This window comes from Pelophylax lessonae (assembly GCF_965119305.1).
Source record: "Pelophylax lessonae genome assembly, chromosome: 4".
NCBI lineage: Eukaryota > Metazoa > Chordata > Amphibia > Anura > Ranidae > Pelophylax > Pelophylax lessonae.
The window spans coordinates 304,744,831-304,770,301 of NC_138771.1; the positions used below are offsets into that span (position 1 = coordinate 304,744,831).

At 45.2% G+C, this 25,471-nt stretch overlaps 1 protein-coding gene across 1 annotated transcript; it reads left to right on the forward strand.

Moving 5' to 3' along the window:
* The first annotated feature begins 1,501 nt into the window (after positions 1-1,501).
* ARL1 (ARF like GTPase 1) lies at positions 1,502-24,519 on the forward strand. The gene is made up of 6 exons (XM_082255553.1): positions 1,502-1,654; positions 9,011-9,148; positions 10,683-10,764; positions 13,771-13,882; positions 16,014-16,192; positions 24,187-24,519. Exons 1-6 carry the CDS (start codon positions 1,651-1,653, stop codon positions 24,215-24,217), a joined length of 546 nt encoding a protein of 181 aa, XP_082111679.1. The 5' UTR covers positions 1,502-1,650; the 3' UTR covers positions 24,218-24,519.
* The last annotated feature ends 952 nt before the right edge of the window (positions 24,520-25,471 follow it).

Below are 25,471 nucleotides of genomic sequence, written 5' to 3' on the forward strand. Positions count from 1 at the left end.
TGTGCAGGTTTGCTGATCTGACAGAACACCTGCACACCTTCAGTCATCATATTCGCACCACACATGTGAGGTATCATCGCAAATCTTATAGCAAGAGCAATAATTCTAGCACCAGACTGTGTAATTCTAAATGGATAACATGTAAATGCTTTTAAAGCGTCGCCTATATATTTAGTTATCGTACTTTGGTGCTGTTCCACGAGCATATGCAATTTTAGCGATGTTTGGTATCTATTTACTAGTAGTGATTGACTGATATAGTTTTTTTTAGTGCTGAAACCGATATTTTGGTCATTGTATATCGGTATCAGTCGATATTTTCAGACATTTAGAAAATTATTTTTTTTACCCCAAACCCCTCCTCTGCACTTAAAAGCATTCAAAACGCCAAGTTTGGCTGTTTTGAATGCTCGCATTTTTTTAAATTTGCCACCGAGTACCCGTATGTTTTTTAACATGGAGACCCGATCAGAGCTGAATGCGGCTTTGATCGGGTCTTCGGCAGCCATGCAGGATGGTTGCCCGGGTCTCCCGGTGGGACAGGAGACCCGGGCGAGCCGCAGAAGGCGTCGGGAGGGGGGATGTCCCTCCCGCTCCTTGTAATGACAGCCGAGCGGCTTCTAAGCCGCATCGGTTGTCATTACAAGACAGCTGACCGTCGGCTATGGACGCCGGTACGGGGGTGATGCCTCTGGCTGCAGGCATTACCCCGGTACAGCACTTTCCCAAAATATCGGCAAAATCGGTAACCTCAGAGGCCGATTTTGATATATCGGGGAAAGTGCATATTGGCCCCTGATATATTGGCATTGCCGATAATCGGTCAATCCCTACTATTTACTCAGTGTAACATCATCTTTTATATTTTACCAAACAATTGGGTATTATATTGTGTTTTAGCGCATAAAATTTAATTTTTTAATAAAAAAAATTGCGTTTGAAATACTGCTGCACAAATATTGTGACATATAAATATGCCACATCCACCATTTTATTCTCTGGCTTCTGCTTAAAAAAATATAACATTTTTGGGGTTTTATGTAGTTTTCTTTAAAAAAAAAAAGTTGATTTGTACATGAAGGTAAATGTCAGAATAGGCTCGGGGGTAAAGTGGTTAAGGGAAGAGAGATGTATGCTGGTGACAAAGATGGAGTTTATCCCTCTCACATCGCTACCCCCCCCCCCCCCCCCAGCCCCTCCCAAATCTTTCATCTGAACTGATAATGACAGGACGGTTGGTTAGTTTTGTATGTGTCATGTAACCATAGCCCAGAAGCCAGAACAACCAGCTCTACCAGGCCATTCATTGGCAATGCAACTTCAACTTCCGTACACTACACCGCGCACGCGCAGACGGCATGTTTTCTCTAATCTTCAGTTTCGTTAAACGAGAAAAAAATAAATCAGTTGAGCCCATGGATTGTGGCAATCTCTTGAAGTCTTCTAGCACGCAGTAGAAGCATTCTATATTGTACAATTATTTTTTCCCGGGCGAGGGACGGTTTCTCGGTGTGGAATGTTGTGTGAGGAATGCGCAGGGCGCTGAGGTGTGACGTGGAACTCAGAGCCCAGCTTCCGGGATAGAAGGGGAAACTTCATCAGCTGCAAGAAGAGTGATAGAGGCCTGGAGTGCCCGCTTCACCGTTTACCATGGGTGAGACACCATTACTAGACTGCTATAGGGATAGAGCTACGGTCTTCTGCTATTAGTACATAGCTTTTGTCTAGGGTTAAACTCTATATGTGTTTCTTGTGTAGTATTCACAACTCAGCATGATGTGTGACAACCTCATAGAGTATGGGAAGGGGCACCTTCACTTCAGGGGATGGTTTACTGAACAATCCCTTCTATTTCTTCTGTCCGCAGGGATATGAGCCTGGCCATGCAGAGTCATGTCTACTTACAGAAAAAATCCCAGCTTAAACCTAACTAATCTTAAAAATAACACCTATGCTGACTAAGGCTCGGTTTCCACTAGTGCGACTTGCGGTGCGACTTGACACATGTCAAGTCGCACAGCAAGTCAAAACCCATTGTTTTCAATGGGGCCCGTTTCCACTGCCGCGGCTTCAGTTGCCGCGACCTCAAAAGTAAATCGTGTACTACTTTTGAGCGCGACTTCCCTCTATATATGAGGGAAAAGTCTAACTGAAGCCGCGGTTTACTTTTGCTACGAAGTCGTGCTAGAAGTAGCACGACTTCGTAGCCGCACTAGTGGAAACCTAGCCTAAGACTCCTTTCACATTTGTGCGACTTGGGACTGCAAAGTCGCATGACAAGTCGTACCCCATGATTTCCAATGAGTACTGTTCATATCTGTGCGACTTCAAAGTCCCTGCACTGCTTTGGTCCGACTTTGATGTGACTTGAGGTCCATAGACTCAAGATTAAACAGGCATTGCTTCAAGATGCACAAGCGTGAAAGGGGCCTAACCTATGTTAGAAAGATCTGTATACTTCGATTTTTAGGCCCCCTTTCACACTTGTGCGATTTTTGACTGGACTTGAAGCAATGCCTATGGACCTCAAAACGCATTACAGGCATACCCCATTTTACGTACACTGGCGAGTACAGACACAGCTTGGTCAGCTTGACATGGCACTGCTGGCAGTTTTTAACCTAGCGGTATTCCCGAGAGCAGCTCGGGGGTTAACTTTCAGTACCAAAAGCGGTAACCCCTAGCCACACTCGGGATTACCCCGCAATGTTACTCACCTTCCCTGCGCTCCCCCCCGGCGTCCTCACACTCTCTCCCCGCTCTGTGCACGGCCGATTGCCGGGACTTGTCTTCCGGTTCCCTTCCCTGCGAGCGTTGCGACGCAGGGGGGTGGAACCGGCGGCAAATTCAAAAGTGTAAAAACACTAAATGACATGATACAAAGCTGTGATCCTAACGGATTACATTGTATCATCCCATTTCACCACAGGATTTCACCTGGTGACTTTTCCAGTGCCCTGCCTGTGCTTTTCCAGTGCTTTGTGCCTGGAACATTTTGAACAACCATGGCGTCCAAAAAGCGTTCTTTTTGCACAAAATCGATTTTAGACGAACTGGAAAACGGCGACAGTTTAAAGTGCTTTTGCGCAAAAAGAACGCTTTTTGGATGTCATGGTCCAAAAAGGCACAAAGCACAGGCAGGGCACTGGAAAAGTCACCAGGTGAAATCCTGTGGTGAAATGGGATGATACAGTGTAATCCGTTAGGATCACAGCTTTGTATCATGTCATTTAGTGTATTTACATTTTTGAAATTGCCGCCGGTTTCACCCCCCTGCGTCGCAGGTTGGGGAACCAGAAGACAGGTGCCGACATCGGCTGGGAGGACGGCGGGGGAATCACAGGGGAAGGTGAGTTTTTAAATATAAAACAGGTTTCCATGCAAAGAATGTACCGCTTTTAGCACAGAAATCTGGACATAACCAGATGGCCAGGGAGGTTAACATTGGCGTCTATAGGAAATCTTGCTCAGCTTGGCATGGCACTGCTCCCTGTCTAACATTGGCGTCTATGGGAAATCTTGGTCAGCTTGACATGGCACTGCTTTGGAACCATAAGTGACAGGGACACCAAACTTGGGGAGCACCGAGAGGGGACAGAGGACTACAAAATATCCTATTTGGTGGCCCGCTAGCTTGTCTAGGTAATCTACCATGTCATAGTCCTACTTTCCCTTAACATGCTCCCCAAGTTTAGTGTCCTTGTCACATGGTTTGGGAGCAGTGCCATGTCAAGCTGACCAAGATTTCCTATGGAGCTAGTGTATTTACATGCATTGAGAAATGAAAAAAGGAATTGCTTCACTTTAAGTACATTTTCGTTTTACATACATGCTCTGGTCCCAATGTGTACTTAAAGAGGTTGTAAACTCTGTAAAAAAAATTTTTTTACAACCTGAAAGAGAAATACATAATGAGCTAGTATGCATCGCATACTAGCTCATTATGAAATACTTGCCTTAGAATGAGCCCCCGCCGTGCCGTCCGCTCACCTCTATGACGGGCGACATGTCTAGTCGCCCGTCTTCCGGGATCGCGGCATCCGGCCATCTGATTGGCCGGAGCCACAGTGGCGTCACTCCCGCGCGCGGGAGCCGACAGTCACGGCATGGGGCTCTGAAGGAACGGCACGAGCGGCCGTTCCTTCATAGCGCATGCGCCAGTGACGTCACTGAATGCATCGAAGGTAAATATCTCCTAAACGGTACAAGTTTAGGAGATATTTACAGTACCTATAGGTAAGCCTTATCATAGGATCACCTATAGGTAAAAGTGTCAGAGGAGGGTTTACTTCCTCTTTAAAAGTGTGGTATGCCTGTATAATCGGCCCAAAGTAGTGCAGGGACTACTTTGAAGTCGTTGCGACTTGAAGTCGTACAGATATGAACTGTACTCATTGAAAATCATGGAGCACGACTTGTCATGCGATTTTGCTGTCCCAAATTGCAGAACAAGTCACACAAGTGTGAAAGGAGCCTTAGGCTGCTCCAGTCCTGATCTCCCCTGTGTTAGCCAGCAGCAGCTGCAAGGAAGAGGAGAGAGCGCTCAACAACGGTTGGCAAAGCCAGAAGCAGTGGGGTCACCCATAGGCTTATTATAGCCCATCTGTTTTTAGATTGCGCCATTTCTTGTCAGATTGCTCCCTGCTCTCCCTTGCAGCCACCACTGGCACAGGGTAGATCACATGACCAGACCAAAAATAGGTAAGCATATGCATCTTTCCTACGCAGATTAGTAAGCATAGGTGTTAGGAGATGGGAGTCTTAGAAGTAGTTAAAGAGGAGTTCTAGTCTCCTGTGTAAAAAAAAAAAAAAAAAAAAAAAAAAAGTCAGCAGCTAAAATAATCTGTAGCTGCTGACTTTTAGAAAATAACCACTCAACTGTCCCATGATCCAGAGGTGCACTCACCCCAGTCGGTTTCACCGCTGTCTTCTTTCCTCAGTGCCGGCATCTCAACTATGGACACCCAGAAGACTGCAGGATGGGGGGGGGGAACTTCTGATCACCTAGGTGGTCGAAGTGGGAGTAGGAACCTGTCAAAAGAGGAGCAAGGGACAAGTCCTTAGAGCGGAACTTCCCCTTTTGGGTGGAGCTCCGCTTTAAAGTTATCCCGGAATTCCACTTTAATCACTTGCACACTGCACTATAGCTCTTTTACAGCTATAGTGTGGCTCTCCAGTTCTGGGAGGGCATCCCTGGACATCCTCTTGAGAGCGTGCATCGGAAAGTGTCTGTGCCCAAAGGGCCAATTACAGCAGCCCTTTACCGTGTGATCAGCTGTGTCCAATCACAGCTGGTCACATGTAAACAGTCTTGCTGTTTATCGGCTATAGAGAGTGTGAGGAAAGGAGAGCTGATCTGATGGTACAATGAGTACAGTATTTACACTGATAATTAAGGCACTGATTATCAGTACAGCCTTGTCAGTGCCTACTCATCAGTGTCCATCAGGGCACCTCAGTGAAGGAAAAAAAATGACTAAGGGCTCTTTCACACGGGCGTTCCTTTTTTTTTTGCCCGATCAGGTCCTTTTTTTTTTTTTGTAACGGACACGGATGACACTTGTGTCATCCGGTCCGTATGTCCGTTTTTCATCCCATCCGTTTGCGGATGAAAAACTGACATAATGCAAGTCTATGTAAATACGGATGTCTGCGGATGACACCACTGACTTCCGTTTTTGCTTCCGTTCCGTTTTTTGAAAGGAAGAAAAAATAGGGTTCTCCTCCGTTCAAAAAAACTGAACTGAACTGAACTGACAAAAAACGGATGTCAGAGGATGATCATCCGATGACATCCGTATTTACATAGAGATACATTATGTCCGTTTTTCATCCGCAAACGGATGGGATGAAAAACGGACATACGGAACGCCCGTGTGAAAGAGCCCTTATTTGCAAAGTTTTATAACAGAAGCTAAGAAAAATGTTTTTTTTTTTTTTTTTTGTCAAAATGTCTTTTTCTTTTATTTTGCAAAACCCAGTGGTGATTAAATACCATAAAAATTCTCATAAAAATGCTAACAATTTCATATGGGTACAGTGTTGCATGATAGAGCAATAAATTGTAATTCAGCGTGACAGCGCTAAAAGGTGAAAATTGGCCTGGGCAGGAAGGGGGTGAAAGTGCCCGGTATTTAAGTGGTTAAGTGTATCTAAAGCGATTTTTGGGGGTTTTGGATAGGGAAGCATTAAACCCCTGTCTACTTTTGCTGCTGGCCCTGTTAATAGATTTTCCCTTTATTTCCTGTCCTGGAGTTCCCACAAGAAGTAATAAGAAATCTCATAGTGAGGGGTGTTACCCCTTTTAGGACTCATTTACACAACTGTTTGGGGCCATTCACCAGCAAGAATGAGCATATTTGTGTGCCAGGAATCACACATGTATGAGATCAGCCATGGACAGCAAGATTGTACAAATCAGTGACAGCCAGTTGTAGCTGTCCCCATGTAATCACATATCAAGTGATTACATTTGTTTGAGGACATTTGATAGTGTGTGGCCAGGGCCTAGCATGAGCAATTGCATGCAAATGGACATTAATACGTGCAGGCACTGTCAGGCTCCTGTTACTTTCAGTGGGGTTTCCCACCTGCAACTATTTCGTGGGTAATCTGAAGTGACACCATTTGCAAGTGTGCATGTAACCTGCCTACCTACCTACATGTAACCACTTAAAGTGCGATTACACGTGAACATCTGCAGCCGCCTGTCCTTGTTTGGTACAAGCTTGCTATCAATAGCTGATCACATATACCCATGCCTCTTGTCGCACAAATACACTCATTCTAAACTGCCATGTGAAAGAGCCTTTACCTTTCCCTAAGCTCAGTTTCTACATTGAAGATTCCCCTTCTATTCCTAGTCTGCTGTCATTTGTTGAATGTAGTATTTGGTTTTATTGAGGTGAATTTATCTAGTGGGGATACAGGTAGCAATAACATTTTGACAGAGGGTTCAACTCTTCTCTGCTATATCCAAAGTTTTGGGTAAACATACATTTTAAGCATACTAGAAATGTGATTAGATTATGGAAACCCTGCATAGGATTTTTTAAAAGAGAAGTATGACCTTAACAAAAAAAAAAACCCAAAACATTCAAACTTTCACACTAGCAGACCAATTGGGTCTGCCATTCAGTTTTTTATGCAGACCTGATCTGACCGTCCAGTCTCCTCTATAGAGCAGCGGGAGTAATGGACATGTGTCCGTTGACACCCGCCAACATCCGATCCTCTCCTCTAAAAACAGACGGATGGGGATCTGTTCCCCCCCCATCCGTCTGGTGGATCAGATAGCAATCGGATGTAAATGGACAGGTGGTCTGTTTCCATCTGACCACCCATAGAGGAGAGTGGGCTGTGTCTGTGTCCCCTCTGCATAAGTGGAGCAGACACGGACCAGTCATTTGCCTGCTCAGTGGGGATTAGCAGACGGATTCCTCGCTGAGCCAACTCTGCACTGAGAACTAAAGCCCCGTACACACGTACCGATTGTTGGCCGTGAATTTTCGGCCGCCGCCCGATCGGCCGATTATTGGCTTGTTAGTATGATGATTCCGACAACCGACTGCGACTTTTCGGCCGAACAAAATCTGGTCTGCATGCTATAAAATTTTTGTTGGCCGTCACCAGAACGGCCGATTGTTCGTCAGTCAGTACAGATTTCGGCCGACAAAAGTCAGATGAGCAAGACTGGGCATGCTCAGAGAAGAAAAAACACATGAAAAGTAGACCAGAACATGACATCACTTCTGCAGTTGGTTGTTGTTGGCCGACAAAATTCGTGTGCAGTCTAGAGCACATTTCAACCAACACAACAACACTGGTCAAAAGACGGCCGATCGGTCGGCCAACAATCGGTGCGTGTGTACGAGGCTTTAGAGCCGGTTCACACTGGGGCTACTTTTCAGGCGACCTGGTCGCCTGACAAGTCGCCTGCCATAGATTAGCACAGGACCCGTTCTAATAGGAGCGACACAAGTCGCTCTGACTTAGAAAAAGGGTCCTGTACTACTTTGGGGGGACCTGGAGCGACCTGCATTGACTTCAATGATAAGAAGTCCGTGCATGCCGCTCAGAGGTCGCGGTGCGCGCTGTGCACCGCGACTTCACAGGTCGCCCCGGCAAGTCGGGTCGCTCCTATGTGAACTGGCTCTTAGTGATCAAACACTGCTGATCACTCAGTTCTCCCCTCAGCTCTTCGTGACTATCAGTCTTCAGCTCTGTACTCTGCCCCTCCAGTAATCACTGGAGCGCTGGGCTGTGCAGGGGGAGGGAGTAGCTGCTCTCGATGGAACAGTGAAAGGCTGAGCCGGGTGCCGGTCCAGGCTTCTGGGTTGGGATCTTTCTTGAGCCTGGACCAGCTCTGTGAGGTCAGCCAACAGTGAACTTTAGCCCGCTGTTGGCTGAAAAATGGGTCAAAGGAGTACAGAAAAAACTGCACTCCTGTGACTTACAGAAGAAGTACAGCCAAAATAATTTAGCATGGGGAAACGCTACAAGGGAAATTTTCCCTCATTTCTTATTTCAGAGAAAGAAAGTGAGGAGCAATTTCCCTACAGTGAGGGGAATCTCACTTTTAGTAGTAGTGATAAATATTTGCAGTCACTGCCTGCTTCAGAGACAACTGAAACAACTGTAACATTTGAGATTTCTATCTACTGTATAGGGAAACTGCTGTAACCTAGATAACAGTCAGCACCAGGAAGAATCGCCTATGCTGAATGTTTGGTGAATGTCCCCTTTGTTTTAGTTAGTTTTGTATTTATTTGTGTTGATAGTTGCTTCCAGTGACAAGGCTTTACAGAATGCTGGATCTTGATAAATCCTCTCTTGGGGTCAGCCTACCTACATTTAACTCTGGAACTTTTTTTACCAGCTTTCTCTAAAAATGTACCGTAATATTGCTAAAACTGTTAAGCTGTGTAGTACTGGGTTTCCATTTTGTTTATTTGTATAACAAAAGTATATGTCTTGCATTAATTACAATGAATCTTTTTTCCTGTTTCAGGGGGTTTCTTTTCAAGCATCTTTTCCAGCTTATTTGGAACACGAGAGATGAGAATTTTGATTCTGGGTCTTGATGGAGCTGGAAAGACTACAATACTTTACAGGTTACAAGTGGGAGAAGTGGTCACTACCATTCCCAGTAATTATGGCCTTTATTACCTTTCCAACATTAAGTGAACATGTGCTGTTTCTTTTCACAGTTTGCTTCTTTAGCTGGGATAAGAAAATAAGTCAGCCTTTTGTGTGCAGATAGCTGAGCATATTGATTATGTAGAGGGCAGTTTCAAGTGCAGATAGGAGGATATTTAAGGAATATTATGGAGGTATAGATGAAAAATGTAGCAGCAGTCCTGAAAGCAGAACTTCACCCAAAAAGGGAAGGTCCACACAACCACTCCTCTGTCACATTTGACATGTCATTTTTATTTTCGGGGGGGGGGGGGGGGGGGAGAGGTGAATAAAGGAGCGGGTGATCTCTACTAACTTTGGGTCCCATACCGAGAGCTGCTCTGCTGCTTACTCAACACTGGAGGTTGCCCACTGGTACCATTCAGAACACTGCATTTCCATCTCTCTACCTTGTCAAAATCGAGAATCCTTTGCAATCACTGAGACTATGCAAAGTGGCTCTGAAAGTTACCCGTGCCAAGCAGGATACCTCCTGTTTTCACAATGCAGCAGTGCAGTCACTTGGCATCAGACCCAGAAGCTAGTGGAAATCACTGTAGTAGCAGTAACAGTGATTTCTAGCTTCCACAGGTGTGGCACATACATACACTATATTACCAAAAGTATTGGGACGCCTGCCTGAGCACGCACATGAACTTTAAAGTATAACTAAGGGCAAAACTTTTTGTTTAGTTCTGCATAGAGTGTACAGGGATTAGAATACCTATCAGGTTTTTATTGCTGTCTGTACCTCAGTTAAGGGGATTTATCCTCTCTATTTGTCTTGTTTACCATGAACATTGAAAGTAACAGAAAATAGAAAATTTGGGGTTTTTCCCAGAAAAGTATTAGAGGGGATATCTTCCAATGGGGACACTAGTTCTGGTGACCTGGGGGTCCCCAAGGAATTCCCTTTATTTGCAGGGATTTCCTCTCCGTTCCTTTTTGGCTATGGGACAGGAAGTGAAAGGAAATATCTGCAATGGGACACAAATGGCAAAAAAATAAGTGACAGGTTATAACCCTCCCTTGCTCTATCTAAAATGGAAAAAAAAAAAAATTTTGCCTATAGTTCCATTTTAATGGCATCCCAGTCTTAGTCTGTAGGGTTTAATACTGAGTTGGTCCACCCTTTGCAGCTATAACAGCTTCAACTCTTCTGGGAAGACTGTCCACAAGGTTTAGGAGTGTGTCTATGGGAATGTTTGACCATTCTTCCAGAAGCGCAATTGTGAGGTCAACCACTGATGTTGTAGGTCTGTGCTTTTCTTCATCCCAAAGGTGTTCTATCGAGTTAATGTCAGGACTCTGTGCAGGCCAGTCATGTTTCACAATATTGTGTCTTTGCTTTGAAGCCAGACAAGTGTTCTCAAGCACTATTGTTAGAGAGTCATCGGGTCTGTGTAAGCTTTGTCATTTAGTGATAGGAAGGTATAAATATGTTATCTCCACATTATGTATATCCAAGGACTGTTTTAATAAGCTCCACTTTTTATTTTTTTCAGCAATCGGTTTTAATGTTGAGACGGTAACTTACAAGAACCTAAAATTTCAAGTATGGGACTTGGGAGGACAAACAAGTATCAGGTAGTAATGACATCTTCCATAACACTATTTGCATTCTCTCCAAAACGTCCTTCAAAGCGTATTGTTTTTTTATTTTTTTTATATATGTATGTCTTTGTTTTTCTTGTTTTTAGTATTTAATAATAATCTGTATGGATCTATCCTGGAAAAGAACTGTGTTCATTCCCTTTCAGTGTTGCCAAAGATGGCCCAATTTCAGCCCAAATTGATAGTCATAAGTGATCCCTCGGCGACGTTAGGAGTTGAAAATGAGCCCTTCTTGTTTGTTTGAAAATGTCTCTTAAAGCGGTTGTAAACCCGAAAAAAAAAAAAAAAAGAAACCTGCAAGACAAAGGCATAATGAGCTAGTATGCATCGCATACTAGCTCATTATGTATTACTTACCTTAGAACGAAGCCCTGACACGGACCCCCGGACATCGCTGCGGGCGCTGCCATGATCCTTCGGCGTCTCTTCCGGGTTTGGCGGCTCCGGCGCTGTGATTGGCCGGAGCTGCGATGACGTCACTCCCGCGCATGCGCGCAGGAGTGATTTTCCGGCAAGGAAAGCTGAAGGTCCCCCCCGAGTGGCTGCATGCACTGCAAATATCTCCTAAACCATGCCGGTTTAGGATATATTAATTGTACCTACAGGTTAGGCTTACCTGTAGATAAAAGTGTCAAAAAGCGGGATACTACCGCTTTAAAAAGGCCTGATCATCATCTTTACAGTGAAAAGAGTAATGAAATGAATAACCACATGTAAAAATATTTTGTGCATCTAGCGAAAAGTTATTTACAGTGGGTTTCAGCATGTTTGAGGATGTCCCCTCCCTTTTGATTGTTGCATGCATCCTGGGTTACCGTGGCCATGTTTTCTAAATTGGCTTGTAAACGGATTTCATTTTGAAGCAGAACTTTTTAACAGTAGTACACCTTTTTGCCATGACCTGTCCATTTTAGTAATTAAAGTTCTGTGTATCGCAGCAGAAATATTTCACTAAATCTCAAGTAAAGTATTGAAAGGGTTTTTGGAATCGCACCAATTACTCATAAATATTTATGTCTTGCATGCACATATTCTTATCACCTTGCAGACAAGTGTTTAAAAATACAAATAGATTGTAGATGAATCAATGCAGCATAAATAGCATATCAGGTTAACATTTATATATAATATTTTGTGCTTGCTGTGGCCTGCATGCCCATTTAACGCAGTATTGAACTTTTTTGTTTTAATGGGCCCCCAGGAGGTTTGTGTCATAATGTGCTAGTATGCACAACATAGTAGCACATGACAGACCTACCTGTCAAACGATCTCCAGTAGGTCCCAGGCGCTTCCATCTTAACAGTCTTCAAGGTCCTCTCTACCCAAGCTCTTTATTGGTCAGACCCTAATGACTTCACTCCTGTGTATGTGCACAGATGTCACTTCATCATGGCACAGAGCGGGTGCTGTAAATGTTGTCTGTATGCATGGCTCAAATCGCACTACTGCTTATAGGTGGGGAGAGACATTTATGACAGAGGAGACCACTTGGGTTTCTTCTGGTATAAAAATCCTGCCTGTCAGCAATTGGAATATTTTTGATTTTAACCACTTAAGCCCCGGAAGATTTTACCCCCTTCCTGACCAGGGGGTTTTTTGCGATTTTTTTTTTTTTTTTTTTTTTTTTTTTTACTGCGTGACTTTAACGGACAATTGCGCGGTTGTGCGACGCTGTACCTAAACAAATTTGACGTCCTTTTTTTCCCACAAACAGAGCTTTCTTTTGGTGGTATTTGATCACCTGTGCGATTTTTACTTTTTGCGCTATAAACAAAAAAGAGCGTAAATTTTGCAAAAATAACAATATTTTTCACATTTTTTTATATGAAATTCCCCCCAAAAAATGTAAAAATCAAAATTTTTTAACATTTGTTTTCTGCTACATATGTTTGGTAAAAAAAATTGCAAAAAGCGTACTTTGATTGGTTTGCGCAAAAGTTATTGCGTTTACTAAGGGAAAGATTTCGGTCATTTTTGGTGTTTTTTTTTTTAACGCGTAATGGCGGCGATCTGCGATTTTTTTTTTTTTTTTTTTCTTTTTTGCGGTACTGCGACATTGGGGCGGACTGATCGGACCCTTGACTGACATTTTTGACACTTTTGAGGTTACCAGTGACATTACTGCAGTAATCAGTGCTATACATATGCACTGTTACTGCAAAATGACACTGGCAGGGAAGGGGGTTAACTTTATTGGGGAGGGAGGGGTTAAGTGTGTCCCTAGGGGTGTGCTTTTTACTGTGATTGGCTGTGGCTACTAGTGTAGGAACAGTGATCAACGGTCCTACATAGTAGAACCGTATGATCACTGTTTCTACACAGGGGAGAATGACAGGCGGCTTGTTTACATCAGCCGCCTGACTTTCTCCCTCTGCACCGACGATCGGCGAGTGACCGGCGGACATCGGGTCCGCCGGTCACACGCACTGACTTCCCTGTGAACGAGCCGCGGCGGGTGCGCGCCTCCACGGGTGCGCTCCCGCCCGCTATTGGCTCACAAGGAAGTGACAGGCAAGCGACGTAGATCTACGTCACTTTGCCTGGCCGGGGCTGACCGCCGCAGTAAATAGTCGTGCGGCGGTCGGCAACCGGTTAATACCGCTTTAATGGCCCGTGCTTTACAGTAACATAAAGCTTACATTAAATGTGGCTATTACAATAGCCTAGAGCTTTCCTTCAACCTCTGTGTTACAGTATCCTAAAGCTAAAATTCAACCTCTGCGTTACAATATCCTAAATACTAGCGTCAGCCTGTAGGATACAGTAGCCTAAACCTTACCTTTTAACTTATGCAATGGGCTCTTGTTTTGCACCATAATGCAAAACTGCATTTCAGAGTGTGTTTGCTGGTGCAAATACCACCTTCTCCCTGAGCCCACCACAACCTTTTCCTTGTGTATAGCTGAGCTTGAGTAGGAGGCTGCATATTGTACTTTGAGCAACATAACAACAATACAATGTGTTTTGTTCTGTTTCAGGCCCTATTGGCGTTGCTACTACTCCAATACAGATGCTGTCATTTATGTGGTGGACAGCTGTGATAGAGACAGGATTGGTATCTCCAAATCTGAACTGGTTGCCATGTTGGAGGTAAACATTTCAATATTTTTCAAATTAAATGTCACCTATTAATGAAGATGTCAATGTATACAGAGCTTATATACAGTGTGGAAAATTAATTATGTGATGCCCTGCAGATTTTGTAGGTTTGCCCACTTACAAAGAAATGACTGGTCTATAATTTTTATACTATACAAATACTAAGTCATGTTTTTAAAACATTTGTTTTATGTGTTTTTTCTAAAATTTTTGGTTGCTATTTTTTTTTCTATAATTTAAAATACACCCATGATAAAAATTAGAGACCCTTCATTTCTTTGTAAGTAGGAAAACTTACAAAATCTGCAGGGGATCAAATAATTATTTTCCCCAATCTATGAAGTCCTGGTATCAGCATCTCAAAACATGTATTTTATATGAGGAAACTACATAAATGAACTTAAAACAAAACTTGGCAAATTTCCCACCAAAGCTTTGTTATTGTGTCTATAGTAGTACTATGTACAGTAGTAATATAAGCACAGAATCATTTTTAAAGGCCATACATACATGCAAACATTTCGCTTCACAGTTTAATGCATACTCCAGTCTGTATTGAAATTGTACCATTGATATGCATACAGGGAGCATTAGCATACTCGGTACTTCAATTGTTTTTTGTTGAGGCATTGCTGTAGTGCACCCATTATCCCAAATTTGTTTGTGAACTCCTTGCTGTGCCTCATGCAGAAAGATTGTGTTAAAAGTTTAGAGGTTTGTATGAAATTGTCATTACTGATCTAAGAAGCAGAGAGGAAGTTATGTGGCATAGGCTTCATGATGTCCACCGATAGTTACCTTGTGAGCTGCTGTTTTGGATTTTTGGAAATCTCTCACAGTCTCAACCACAGAGTCCAAAAGGATTATGTCTAATAATGTATGCTGCTGTCAGATGTGTCAACTATGAGCTTACAGACTAGAGTAACTTTAGCCGAGAGACACTTTTACAGCTACATTCCTCTTCATATACATATGCTGTATATGTGTTAAAGGAAAAGATTACTTTAAGTATATAAAAAAAAAAGCCAGCATACAGTACACAAAAAGGCCCTTGATTTCATAAATGTGCAACAGCTACCAAAGCTGCTACTTTATTTTGTTTTTTGCTTTGACAAACCCTTAAGGCATCTGTGCCATGAAATGCAGCCTGACCAGTTATGAACCAAGTTGCTTCGGATCTGTACAGCCGACATCACAGACCCCCTCCGGAACACTGAAAGACCTAAACAGTGCATGGGGCAGGCAGGGACACCAGAACTGCCATACATCTAAAAGTGGTCTTTGTAATGAACTTCTTATCCGGCACCATTTCGACATTTAAGCAAACTGTTCTTCTGTGATTATAGTACTAAAGGATAGGTAAGCCTTTTAGCCACTTGCCTACAGGGCACTTGTACCTCCTTCCTGCCTAGGCCAATTTTAAGCTTCTAATGCTGTCGCACTTAGAATGACAATTGCACGGTCACGCAACACTTTACCCAAACAAAATTTTTATCATTTGTTTTCAGACAGATTGAGCTTTCTTTTGGTGGCATTTAATCACCACTGAGTTTTTTTTATTTTTTGCTAAACAAGTACAAAATGTGTGAAAATTTTTTTAAAAAAAAGTTTCTCTTAGATTTTGTAAAGAATTTTTATGTATAAGTAAGTTACATAAAATAGACGAGCACTGATAACCATGGCACTGATGATCAGTGCCCTGATTATCAGTGTAGATGTCCCAGGTGTGGATTTGCTGGTTATCCGCTCTCTTCTCCTCACATGCTGTCTGCATGAGAGAAATGCAGATAACCGGCAAATCCTGTTTACACTGTGATTGGACACATCTGATCACGTGGTAAAGAGCCGCTGTGATTGGCTCTTTACCACGATTTGTGATCAGTGGTGTCTTAAGGACACAGTGATCACAGATGCCTGTGGATGCGCACAAGAAGTTTGATCACGGGAGAACGTCCATATGGCTGCTTCCCAGCAATGTGCGACCACAATATAGCTGTAGTGTGGTCATGATCTTTGGTTGAAAATTTACCCGATTTGCAGAAAATCCCTAATGTTGATGCATTACCTTTTTTTTTTTTTCTATCCGTGTTCTAAATATTATAACATACTGTTTTAATTTTAGGAGGAGGAGTTAAAAAAAGCTATTTTAGTGGTGTTTGCAAACAAGCAAGACATGGAACAAGCAATGACCCCCACAGAAGTGGCTAACTCGCTGGGATTGCCAGCTTTAAAAGATCGCAAGTGGCAAATTTTCAAGACATCGGCTACAAAGGGAACAGGCCTTGATGAAGCTATGGAATGGTAGGTGGTCTGCACACAATCTTAAAAAAAAAAATTTTTGGGGAACACTGATTGATGCAGACATGTATTTGGACTAGCGTTGTATATTTTACATAACAGATTTCAGCTTTTTTTTTTTTTTATAAGGTCTTAAGTACTTGGTGGTGACACTCCAGGCAGGGTGTAGAGCCCTATTGGCACTCAGAATATAAGGGGTGCCAGTTTAAAAAAAAAAAAAAACATCCAGTTAGCCCCAATGAATAAGCCCTGGTGGGTGGAGTGAAACATGTCAGGGGGCATGCCATTGACTGAGGCTTTCACATGTATACATCCATTCTGGGATCGGCTATGGCGAGTGGCCTTTTCAAGCTTTTTTTTTTTTTTGGGTAGGTTGTGCCAAGACAGTAAAAGTTACCATCCTTTAACCATTACAGTTCATGGAGTAGTTTTTGTACCCTTAGGACAAAAGGGTAAATACCAATATTTTATCTTGCCTTTCATATTCCTTTGAGGTAAAGGTAAATTACCAGGCAAGATAGAGAAAAGCAGCATGTAATTAGAGAACTTGCATACAATATATTCACCTTCGGCAAAATGTTTCAAATTCCCCTATGCAATTTCATATTCTCTAAATAGTACATATCAGCACACCTGCCCAATACACATGCAGCTGTTGGGGGGGGGGGGGGGGGTGATACTACAAAAATGCTGACCCCCTCCATGCAGACTGGACTTTACAATTGCACTTTCCTTAGTGGCCAATTTAGGCCATTCACACTGTACATACTGCGTTTTCCTTGCTCTGTAGCAGGTGCTCTGGGCTGTTGAAACTGCAGATATGCACAGTGCTCTCTCTGTCTCTCAAGCTGAACGCATTTTTATGTGGAGATCCCCCCTAACAGCTGCATATGTAAGTGGAGGATGTGCACCATTTAAAACAGGAGGAGCACAGAATTGCATTGCAGGATTTTAGGAAAATCTTGCTTAACCAGTTTTACTGCGTCAGGTCGGCTCTTTCCTGTGAAACAACGTAACTGCACGTTGCTTCCCGGGACCACTAGCGAAGGCGCTCGCCCATTCGCCACAGGGAAAGCTGATCAGCGGGTCCGGCGGCTGCGATTGCCGCCAGGCACCTGCACTCACTCCTCGTGGAGACAGAATGTCGGTGCGCCATTGTAAACATGGCAGACCGCTGTTATGTCAGTTATAAACACAGGGATCCTGTGTTCCTCTTATTTGGGAACACAGGTCTCTGTGCTCTTGCAAAAAGCCCATCTCCCCACAGTTAGAAAGCACCCCCTAGGGAAACATTTAACTCCTTCCCTGCCAATGTCATTAGTATAGTAACAGTGCATATTTTTAGCACTGATTACTGTAGTAATGTCACTGGTCTCCCCAAAAGTGTCAAAAATGTCTCTGCCGCAATCCCACTGGAAAAATCGCTGATCGCCGCCATTACTAGTAAAAAATAAAATAAAAATGACAATTTTTTTTTTTCCTTAGTTTGTAGACGCGATAACTTTTTCCGCACACCAATCAATATACACTGATGACAGCAGTACAGGGAGAAGTTCCCCATATTAGCTGTCACTTTTTGAAAACAATGCGGCCGTGCGTGGCTTCACTCACACGGCTGCACCATTCATTCACACAGCTCTGTGTGTGAATGAACTACAAGCCCCGACATTCTTTGAGGCTGCTGGCTTGTAGTGTCTCATTGAACTACCACGGTGTGGTAGTTTGAGTCTTCCTGTCAGTGTAAAACGATGTACAGGGCAGACAGCTCACATTGACAGTCTGCAGGAGATCTGCATCCACTGGTGCAATGCTTTTCAGGCTCCTAAAAAAAAAAAGTGAATGCACTTTTCTCTTACATCCTCCGACAGTCACCGCCCACTCATTCAGTCTTCACCAATGGGGTATTGACCTCTTATCTATAGGAGCAAGCTAGGCATAAGACTTGTTAAAAACAAAGCATTTACATAGACACACCTATGGGGGCTGTCCCACTGGTCCAATATCCCCCTGCAATCAGCCATCCTAACTCAGTTTGTCTTCTGCCTAGTTAGAAGTGAGATAGGCTCTCCCTGTGCTGGGGCTACAGTCTCGGCCTTCTTCTTTTTACTTTATGATTTTAGAAGAAATGTGTTTTTTTTTTTCTTCTCATTACTAGCTGTTTATTTATTAGCGTTTAGTTAGTCACTTCTTCATGATGATGACGGTGTAGCGGAGCTGGGAGTCGGACTGGTCGTCCTGGTTTTCCAGGACAGAGGGCCTGATGGAATCCCAGCCCGCCATCGAGCGTTTAGCAGGCTATGTGTTCGCCCTGGCTTCGCAAACGACCCATCCCTGTCCTCAGGGATGCAGCCTGCGAGGTGGCCACCTCGCTTGGACGTCTCTCCCACGGTTCTCCGTGCACTGATAGCGTCCTGCGTTTGTGGCTGACAGCACCCCTGCCATCTGAGGGTGGGCGGTTTCCCGTCGATGAGAGGCACCCCACGCCATCGAGTACAGGTAAGTACATTCTGTGTGGGGCCTCTGTCTGGGGCTGGCAGTCCTGTGTATCTGTGTTATCCCCTCATGTCTGTACGTTTTCTTTTGGGCTCCCTGATCCCGGTCCCTGCTGGGTTTTTTTTTTTTTTCACAGCCTGTGCGCTGTGTGGGTTTCTGGGGGTCCCTCTCCTGTGTCACTTTAGGGTGCTTTGGGAGGTACAGACACGTGTGGCGACCGCTGCGGGGTTAAACACCGCCAGTCCGCCTTTTTAGGTGTGGGCAGCATGTCTGGCTTCACTGTGGGCGCTTATACAGCATTGTATGTGGTGTGTTTTGGCGCCTTGCGGTGCCATCTTGTGTGTGGCAAAACGCTCGTTCCGAGCACATGTCGGCAGGCATTTTCCCGAAGCCTCCCATTACTTTCTATAGGCAACCATTTTTCCTTGGCCTGCAATCTCAGTTCAGTCTCCTGCGGTGACATCACTTCCTCCTTCTGTTCAGAAGAGATCGGCTGCGGTGGTAACACTTTGTGGGGGTCTGTCTGCTGTCCTTTTTTTGTGCAAATACTTCTGGCTATCAGTTTATTCCTGCTTAGGGGTCTGTTTGTCACAGTCTTGTAGCGGTGTGCTGCGGGGGTCCGTGGCACGCTTAAAGGGCCAGTACCACAAAAAATAAAAAAATAAAATAAAATTTTTACTATGGAATCTCAGGACAGCAAATTTCCCACAGCCTTAGTGGGGGATTCAGGTTCCTCTGAATCCTCTGCTCTGTCTACTTTGTCTGCTGCAGTGGCAACTTTGGTGTCCAAAGTGGAGATTCTGATGACTGAACGTGCTGACAGAAAAAGGCCTCGTTTTTCCTTGTCTTCTGATTCTGAATCGGATATGGTTGCCGTAGGTGGCGTGCCCCTTGAGGGGTCTCGCTCTTCTCTGTCTGAGGGGGAGGCAGAGGTTGCAGGGGTGGATGATTCCCCCCCTGGGATGGCCGAGGACCACGCAGCTATGGATGCGCTAATTCTTGCCATTAAGGAAACACTACATTTAGAGGATGAGCCCAATCCTCCGGGCATTGTGTCCTCTTTTGGTACACACAGGACCCGCAAGGCGGCGCAGGTGTTTCCTTGCCCCGCTGAGTTTCACGCTCCTGTGAATGATCAATGGCGCACCTTTGTGGTGCCAAAAAAGTTTCAACTCCTTTATCCCTTTGCGTCTCCTACGGATTCGTGCTGGTGTGTGGCTCCTCAGGTGGATCACACTGTGGCCAGATTGAACAAGGCCACTCTGGTACCCACCGAAGAGTCTCTGGTGTTTAGGGATCCTACGGATAGGAGGATGGAATCCCTTGCCCGCCATGCCTACATGGTGGCGGGTTCCATGCTAAAACCTATTTTCGCCTCTGTCATGGCGGCTCAGGCAGTGGCGGATTGGACCAAGGTGCTAAGACGCACCCTCGTGGCTGATTCTGCCCCCCCCCCCCCTACTACCGTGGAGATGGTGGACCAGATCTATCAAGGAGTCATGTATTTGTGCGATGAGGCCCCATTAGCTGCGCGCCTGTCCAGTGTAGCGGTGATTAACCGTCGCCTGATATGGTTGAAAAGCTGGTCGGCTGACCAGACTTCCAGGAAAACGGCTGGCATCCCCTATGCGGGGTCTCGCCTTTTTGGGGAATCCCTGGATGAATTGGTTAAAGGGGTCACTGGGGGCAAGAGCACTCTGCTGCCCCAGAATCCTAAGGGTAAGTTTTTCCGCAGTAAGCAGGGCCCCTCCTTTAAACCAAATCGGGGGTCCTTTCGTGCCTTTAAGGCACAGAACAAGAGAAAACCCTTCAAGGGCCAGGGTGGCCAGAGAAAGCCCTGGGCGGGCAAACCAAAAACCGTCCAGGCTGGTGCGGCGGCCTAGTCCGCCTCTGCCTGAAGGGGCGCCCTCATCCGTTTCAGGGGTGGGGGGATGTTTGCGTGGTTTCCTCCAACCTTGGCTGCTCCGAATTCCGGACAGGTGGGTTCAGGAAATCATTCGATCAGGATAAAAGATCAAATTCCTTTCGCGGCTGGAGGACAGATTCTTTCCCTCAAATCTTCATTTGACCCCAGGGCGGTTACAGGACCTGCATCAGGCGGTGCAGGATCTCCTCGCCCAGGGGGTGATCGTCCCGGTGCCTCATCGGGACAGGTTTCGAGGGTTTTACTCGAATCTGTTCACTGTGCCCAGAAAGGAGGGCAAGGTGCGTCCGATTCTGGACTTGAAAGCTCTGAACTGCTTTGTACGCGTTCGGAAGTTCTGCATGGAATCGCTCCGTTCGGTGGTAGCCTCCCTGCGTCCAGGTTAATTCCTGTCCTCTATCGACCTGAAGGATGCGTATTTACACATCCCCATTTTCGAGGGTCATCAGAGGTACCTCCGATTCGCTATCGCGGAGGAACATTATCCGTTTGTGGCGTTACCCTTCAGTCTCGCTTCGGCTCCAAGGGTGTTTACCAAAGTGCTGGCTCCCATTCTGGGCCTGTTACGGGCACAGGGCATTGCGGTCTTGGGATATCTGGACGATCTCCTGTTAAGATCGAGTGCCAGTCAGAGCCTGCTGTGCGATCTGTCCACTGCGGTTCAGATGCTCCAGGAGTTCGGATGGACCATCAACGTGCAGAAGTCAACCTTGTCTCCTTCGGTTCGTCTCCCATACTTGGGAATGGTTCTGGACTCTGCTCAAGCAAAGGTGTTCCTGCCGGAGGATAAGCTCTGGACACTACATAACGAGGTCAGGGCCCTCAGGGAAAACGAATCCTCGTCACTCAGGACCTGTATGCGGTCCCTGGGGTTGATGAGTTTCACAGTTTCACACGAGGTCTCTCCAAGCGGAAATCCTGGCCAGATGGGACAGGCTGCCTCAGTCCTTGGATCTGAGGGTGTCTGTGAGTCACCAAACCAGAATGGATCTTCTGTGGTAGCTTCAGTCCCCGGTGGTGGCGGACGGAAAATCCTTCCGGCCGTTACTGTGGACGGTGATTACCACGGATGCCAGCCTGTCGGTCTGGGGTCCTGGGCAACCTGTCTGCCCAGGGCGCTTGGTCGGTGGAGGAATCCTCCCTCCCCATAAACATATTGGAATTGAGAGCGATCAGGCTGTGCCTGCTCCATTGGTCGGATCGTCTCCAGGGCCGTCCTGTACGGGTGCAGACGGACAATGCCACTGCAGTGGCTTACATCAATCACCAAGGGGGGACCAGGAGTGCCCGGGCGGCCCAGGAAGTGACCAGAATTCTGTCTTGGGCCGAGACCCATGTCCCGGCGATATCAGCAGTTCACATTCCGGGTGTGGAGAATTGGCAGGCCGATTATCTGAGCCGCCAGACCCTGGACCAGGGGGAATGGTCCCTGCACCCGGAGGTATTTCAAATGCTGTGTGCGAAATGGGGATCCCCGGATGTGGATCTGTTTGCGTCTCGGCTAAACAACAAGGTGGAAAGGTTCTTGGCAAGAACACGCGATCCTCTGGCAGACGCCTCGGATGCGCTGGTGGTGCCTTGGCATCAGTATCATCTGATATGCCTTTCCTCCGATTCAGTTGTTGTCCGGGTTCCTTCACAGGTTGGCCTCGGAACCAACATTGGTGATTCTGGTGGCACCTGACTGGCCACGCCGGTCCTGGTACGCGGACATCGTTCACCTGGCTGTCGAGCCTCCATGGCGGCTGCCAATGCGTGAAGATCTACTGTCTCAGGGACCGATCTTCCATCCTGCTTTACTGTCGCTGGCTTTAACGGCATGGCTGTTGAAAGCCAGGTCCTGAGGGACAGGGGTCTCTCCTCAGGTCATTCCTACCTTACTCAAGGCTAGAAAAGCCTCATCTGGTAAGATTTATTACTGTACATGGAAAGCTTATTTTGCCTGGTGTGAGTCCAGGTGCTTCTCTCCTCGTTCACTCGGTGGCGAGAGTGTTGGCTTTCCTTCAGTCTGGTGTGGACCAGCGCCTTGCGTTGGCCACGATTAAGGGCCAGGTATCTGCACTGGCAATCCTTTTCCAGCACCCCTTGGCGTCTGATTCTTTGATTCGCACCTTCATTCAAGGTGTGCGTCACTTGGCCCCTCTTCGAAGGGCGCCCTTACCTCCATGGGACTTGAACTTGGTTCTGTCCGTGTTACAATGTTCCCCATTTGAAAACATCTGGGAAATCTCGTTAACTCTGCTGTCTAAAAAGATTGCCTTGTGGCGATCTCTTCTGCTCGCAGAGTGTCGGAGTTAGCGGCCTTGTCTTGCCGCTCCCCTTACCTGGTGGTCCATAGGGATAAGGTGGTCTTGCGACCTAACCAGTCCTTTCTTCCAAAGGTGGTCTCCGATTTTCACCTTAATGAGGACATTGTTTTGCCTTCGCTCTGTGCGAATCCTAAGCATCCTAAGGAGGTTGCTTTGCATTCCTTGGATGTGGTCCGGGCGACCAGGGTTACCTGTCGTCAACTGAATCCTTTCGGAAATCTGATTCTCTCTTTGTCCTTCCTGAGGGACCTCGGAAGAGTATGGCTGCGTCTGCGGCGACCATTTGAAATGGATCAGACAGACAATTGTACAGGCCTATTCCTTGAAGGCACAGGTACCGTCCTTCCCTGTCAAGGCGCACTCTACCAGAGCGGTGAGTGCGTCCTGGGCCTTCTGGCATCAGGCTTCGGTGGCCCAGGTGTGTAAGGCTGCGACTTGGTCGTCAGCGCACACCTTTTCCAAATTCTACAAAATTGATGTTCTGGCATCAGCTGATGCCTCCTTTGGCCACAAAGTTCTCTGTGCGGTAATACCGTGAGGGGACCCTGTTTTTATTGCGGGTCCCTGGCTGTTGGGGGTTGTTGCTCCTGTTGAGCCTTTTTTGTTACCCAGAGGGTTACCTTTCTGTTCATGGAAGGTTCCTTTCTCTGTTGTGGGTACTGCGTTGCCTTTCAGACGGTTGCGTTTCCCACCCCTCATGTCTACACTGCTTTGGGACATCCCCATTGGTGAAGACTAAATGAGTGGGCGGCGACTGTCGGAGGACGTAAGAGAAAACTGATTTTTTGTAAAATTCCTTTCTCTGAGTCCTCCGACAGTCCCCACCCCTCTTTTTGGGGTTCTTGGGCTCTAACTGCTTGCTACCAAACTGAGTTGGGATGGCTGATTGCAGGGGGGTATTGGACCAGTAGGACAGCCCCCATAGGTGTGTATGTAAATGCTTTGTTTTTAACAAGTCTTATGCCTAGCTTGCTCCTATGGATAAGAGGTCAATACCCCATTGGTGGAGATTGAATGAGTGGGTGGCAACTGTCGGAGGACTCAGAGAAAGGAATTTTACGGTAAGATTTTACAAAGATTCTGTTTTTTTTTTACCTGCAAAAAATTTGTGCATTTATTATTTTATTTTAAAAAGTGAACTTTTCCTTAAAGGTGAACCAACTCTTTAGGTGAAAATTCAGTGGAGGAACATTATTTTGTTTCTCAATGTATTCCTTGCTATTACAATGTTACTGTTGCAGCCTGGCTACATTTTTTCTTCTATGTTGCAGGTTGGTGGAGTCTCTGAAGAGCAGGCAGTGAGCTTTCTACTTTCCCTACTATACTGTAAATGTCACCACTCCTCAGAAGAATGCCTCTGGATGTACATACAAAATCTGCACAGTACCAACCTGACATTGATCCACTTGAATGCAAAAGGGTGTATTCATTAAATTCCATGAGTCCTCTTCTCCAGTAGCACTGTATAATACTGCTCTATATGTGCCTGTTATGTATTGTAGTTTCAACTTATTTATATCTTTTTTTAATGATGGTGGTTTGGAAGATGCATAGTATCTATCGGAGATCGTATTTCCCTCTTAACTGACAGTTTTTTTGAATTGTAAAAAGACTGAGATTTGGGCCTGTAACACATGATCCATAGCTGTGAACTGTCTCTATTATGAAGACCAAATGTATAAATAAACATTTATAATTAGAAGTCTCTATTCTTATAAAAAACAGTTTCCAAATTCTGAAGTTTAGAAAAATAAATTGGAGACTATGCTAACTCTCCAAACTGGGGTGGCAAATGGAGCAGTAAATTAGTCTTATGTATGTCCTAGAATACTGTTACACTACAGTGTGTTTTCAGTACATTTAGAATACTACCCATATTGGGATTGTTCTTTTCACTACCTCATATTTTAAGATTACCTGCAGTGGAAATAAAATAGCTCCAGGACAAACACATGACTAAGTAATACATTGTAATGAACTTGTGTTTATTTAGGTCTACTTTGTTGCTGGATGTATCTTTAGGATGAAAAAAAATTGTATCTGGAACTAAAGCCTGCTTCTCTGGCTTCTGGAGTGCAAACTCGTTAAGACACAATGCAGGTAAACCTCCACTCACTTTAAAGACAAATGGGTGTTGATAATAGTGGTGGCTGTGAACACACTTACCAAAGGGCACTTAACTGTTGACAAGATTTACAGCTGTTTAGGCTTATTAAAAATTATACTTATAAATTATTTATCTTGGTTAACTATGACAAGACATAAGTTGGTGAAGTAGTTTCTTTGCCAAGTGTATGTTAAAGGGTTAGGGATGTCTGGTTCTATTGTATTATTGACATGGTGACTTAGTAGAACTAAAGTCAAACCTTACTTTTTGTTTTGGATAGAGTGAAGAGGGATTAGAACACCTGTCAGTGGTCCCATTAGGGAGATTCACCCTCATCACTGAAAGTAAAATATCCCACATTTTGTATGTCCCCAGAAAAGTAAGAGAGGGAAAATATTCCAATGGGGACACTTGTTTTGGTGACCTGTCAAAGACCAATTTGACACCAC

Bases quoted from the DNA above. Each gene is read 5' to 3' on its own strand.
- ARL1 (XM_082255553.1), top strand. The intron at 10,765-13,770 runs GTAGTAATGACA...GTTCTGTTTCAG, and splicing joins GGAGGACAAACAAGTATCAG to GCCCTATTGGCGTTGCTACT. The intron at 13,883-16,013 runs GTAAACATTTCA...TTTTAATTTTAG, and splicing joins AACTGGTTGCCATGTTGGAG to GAGGAGGAGTTAAAAAAAGC.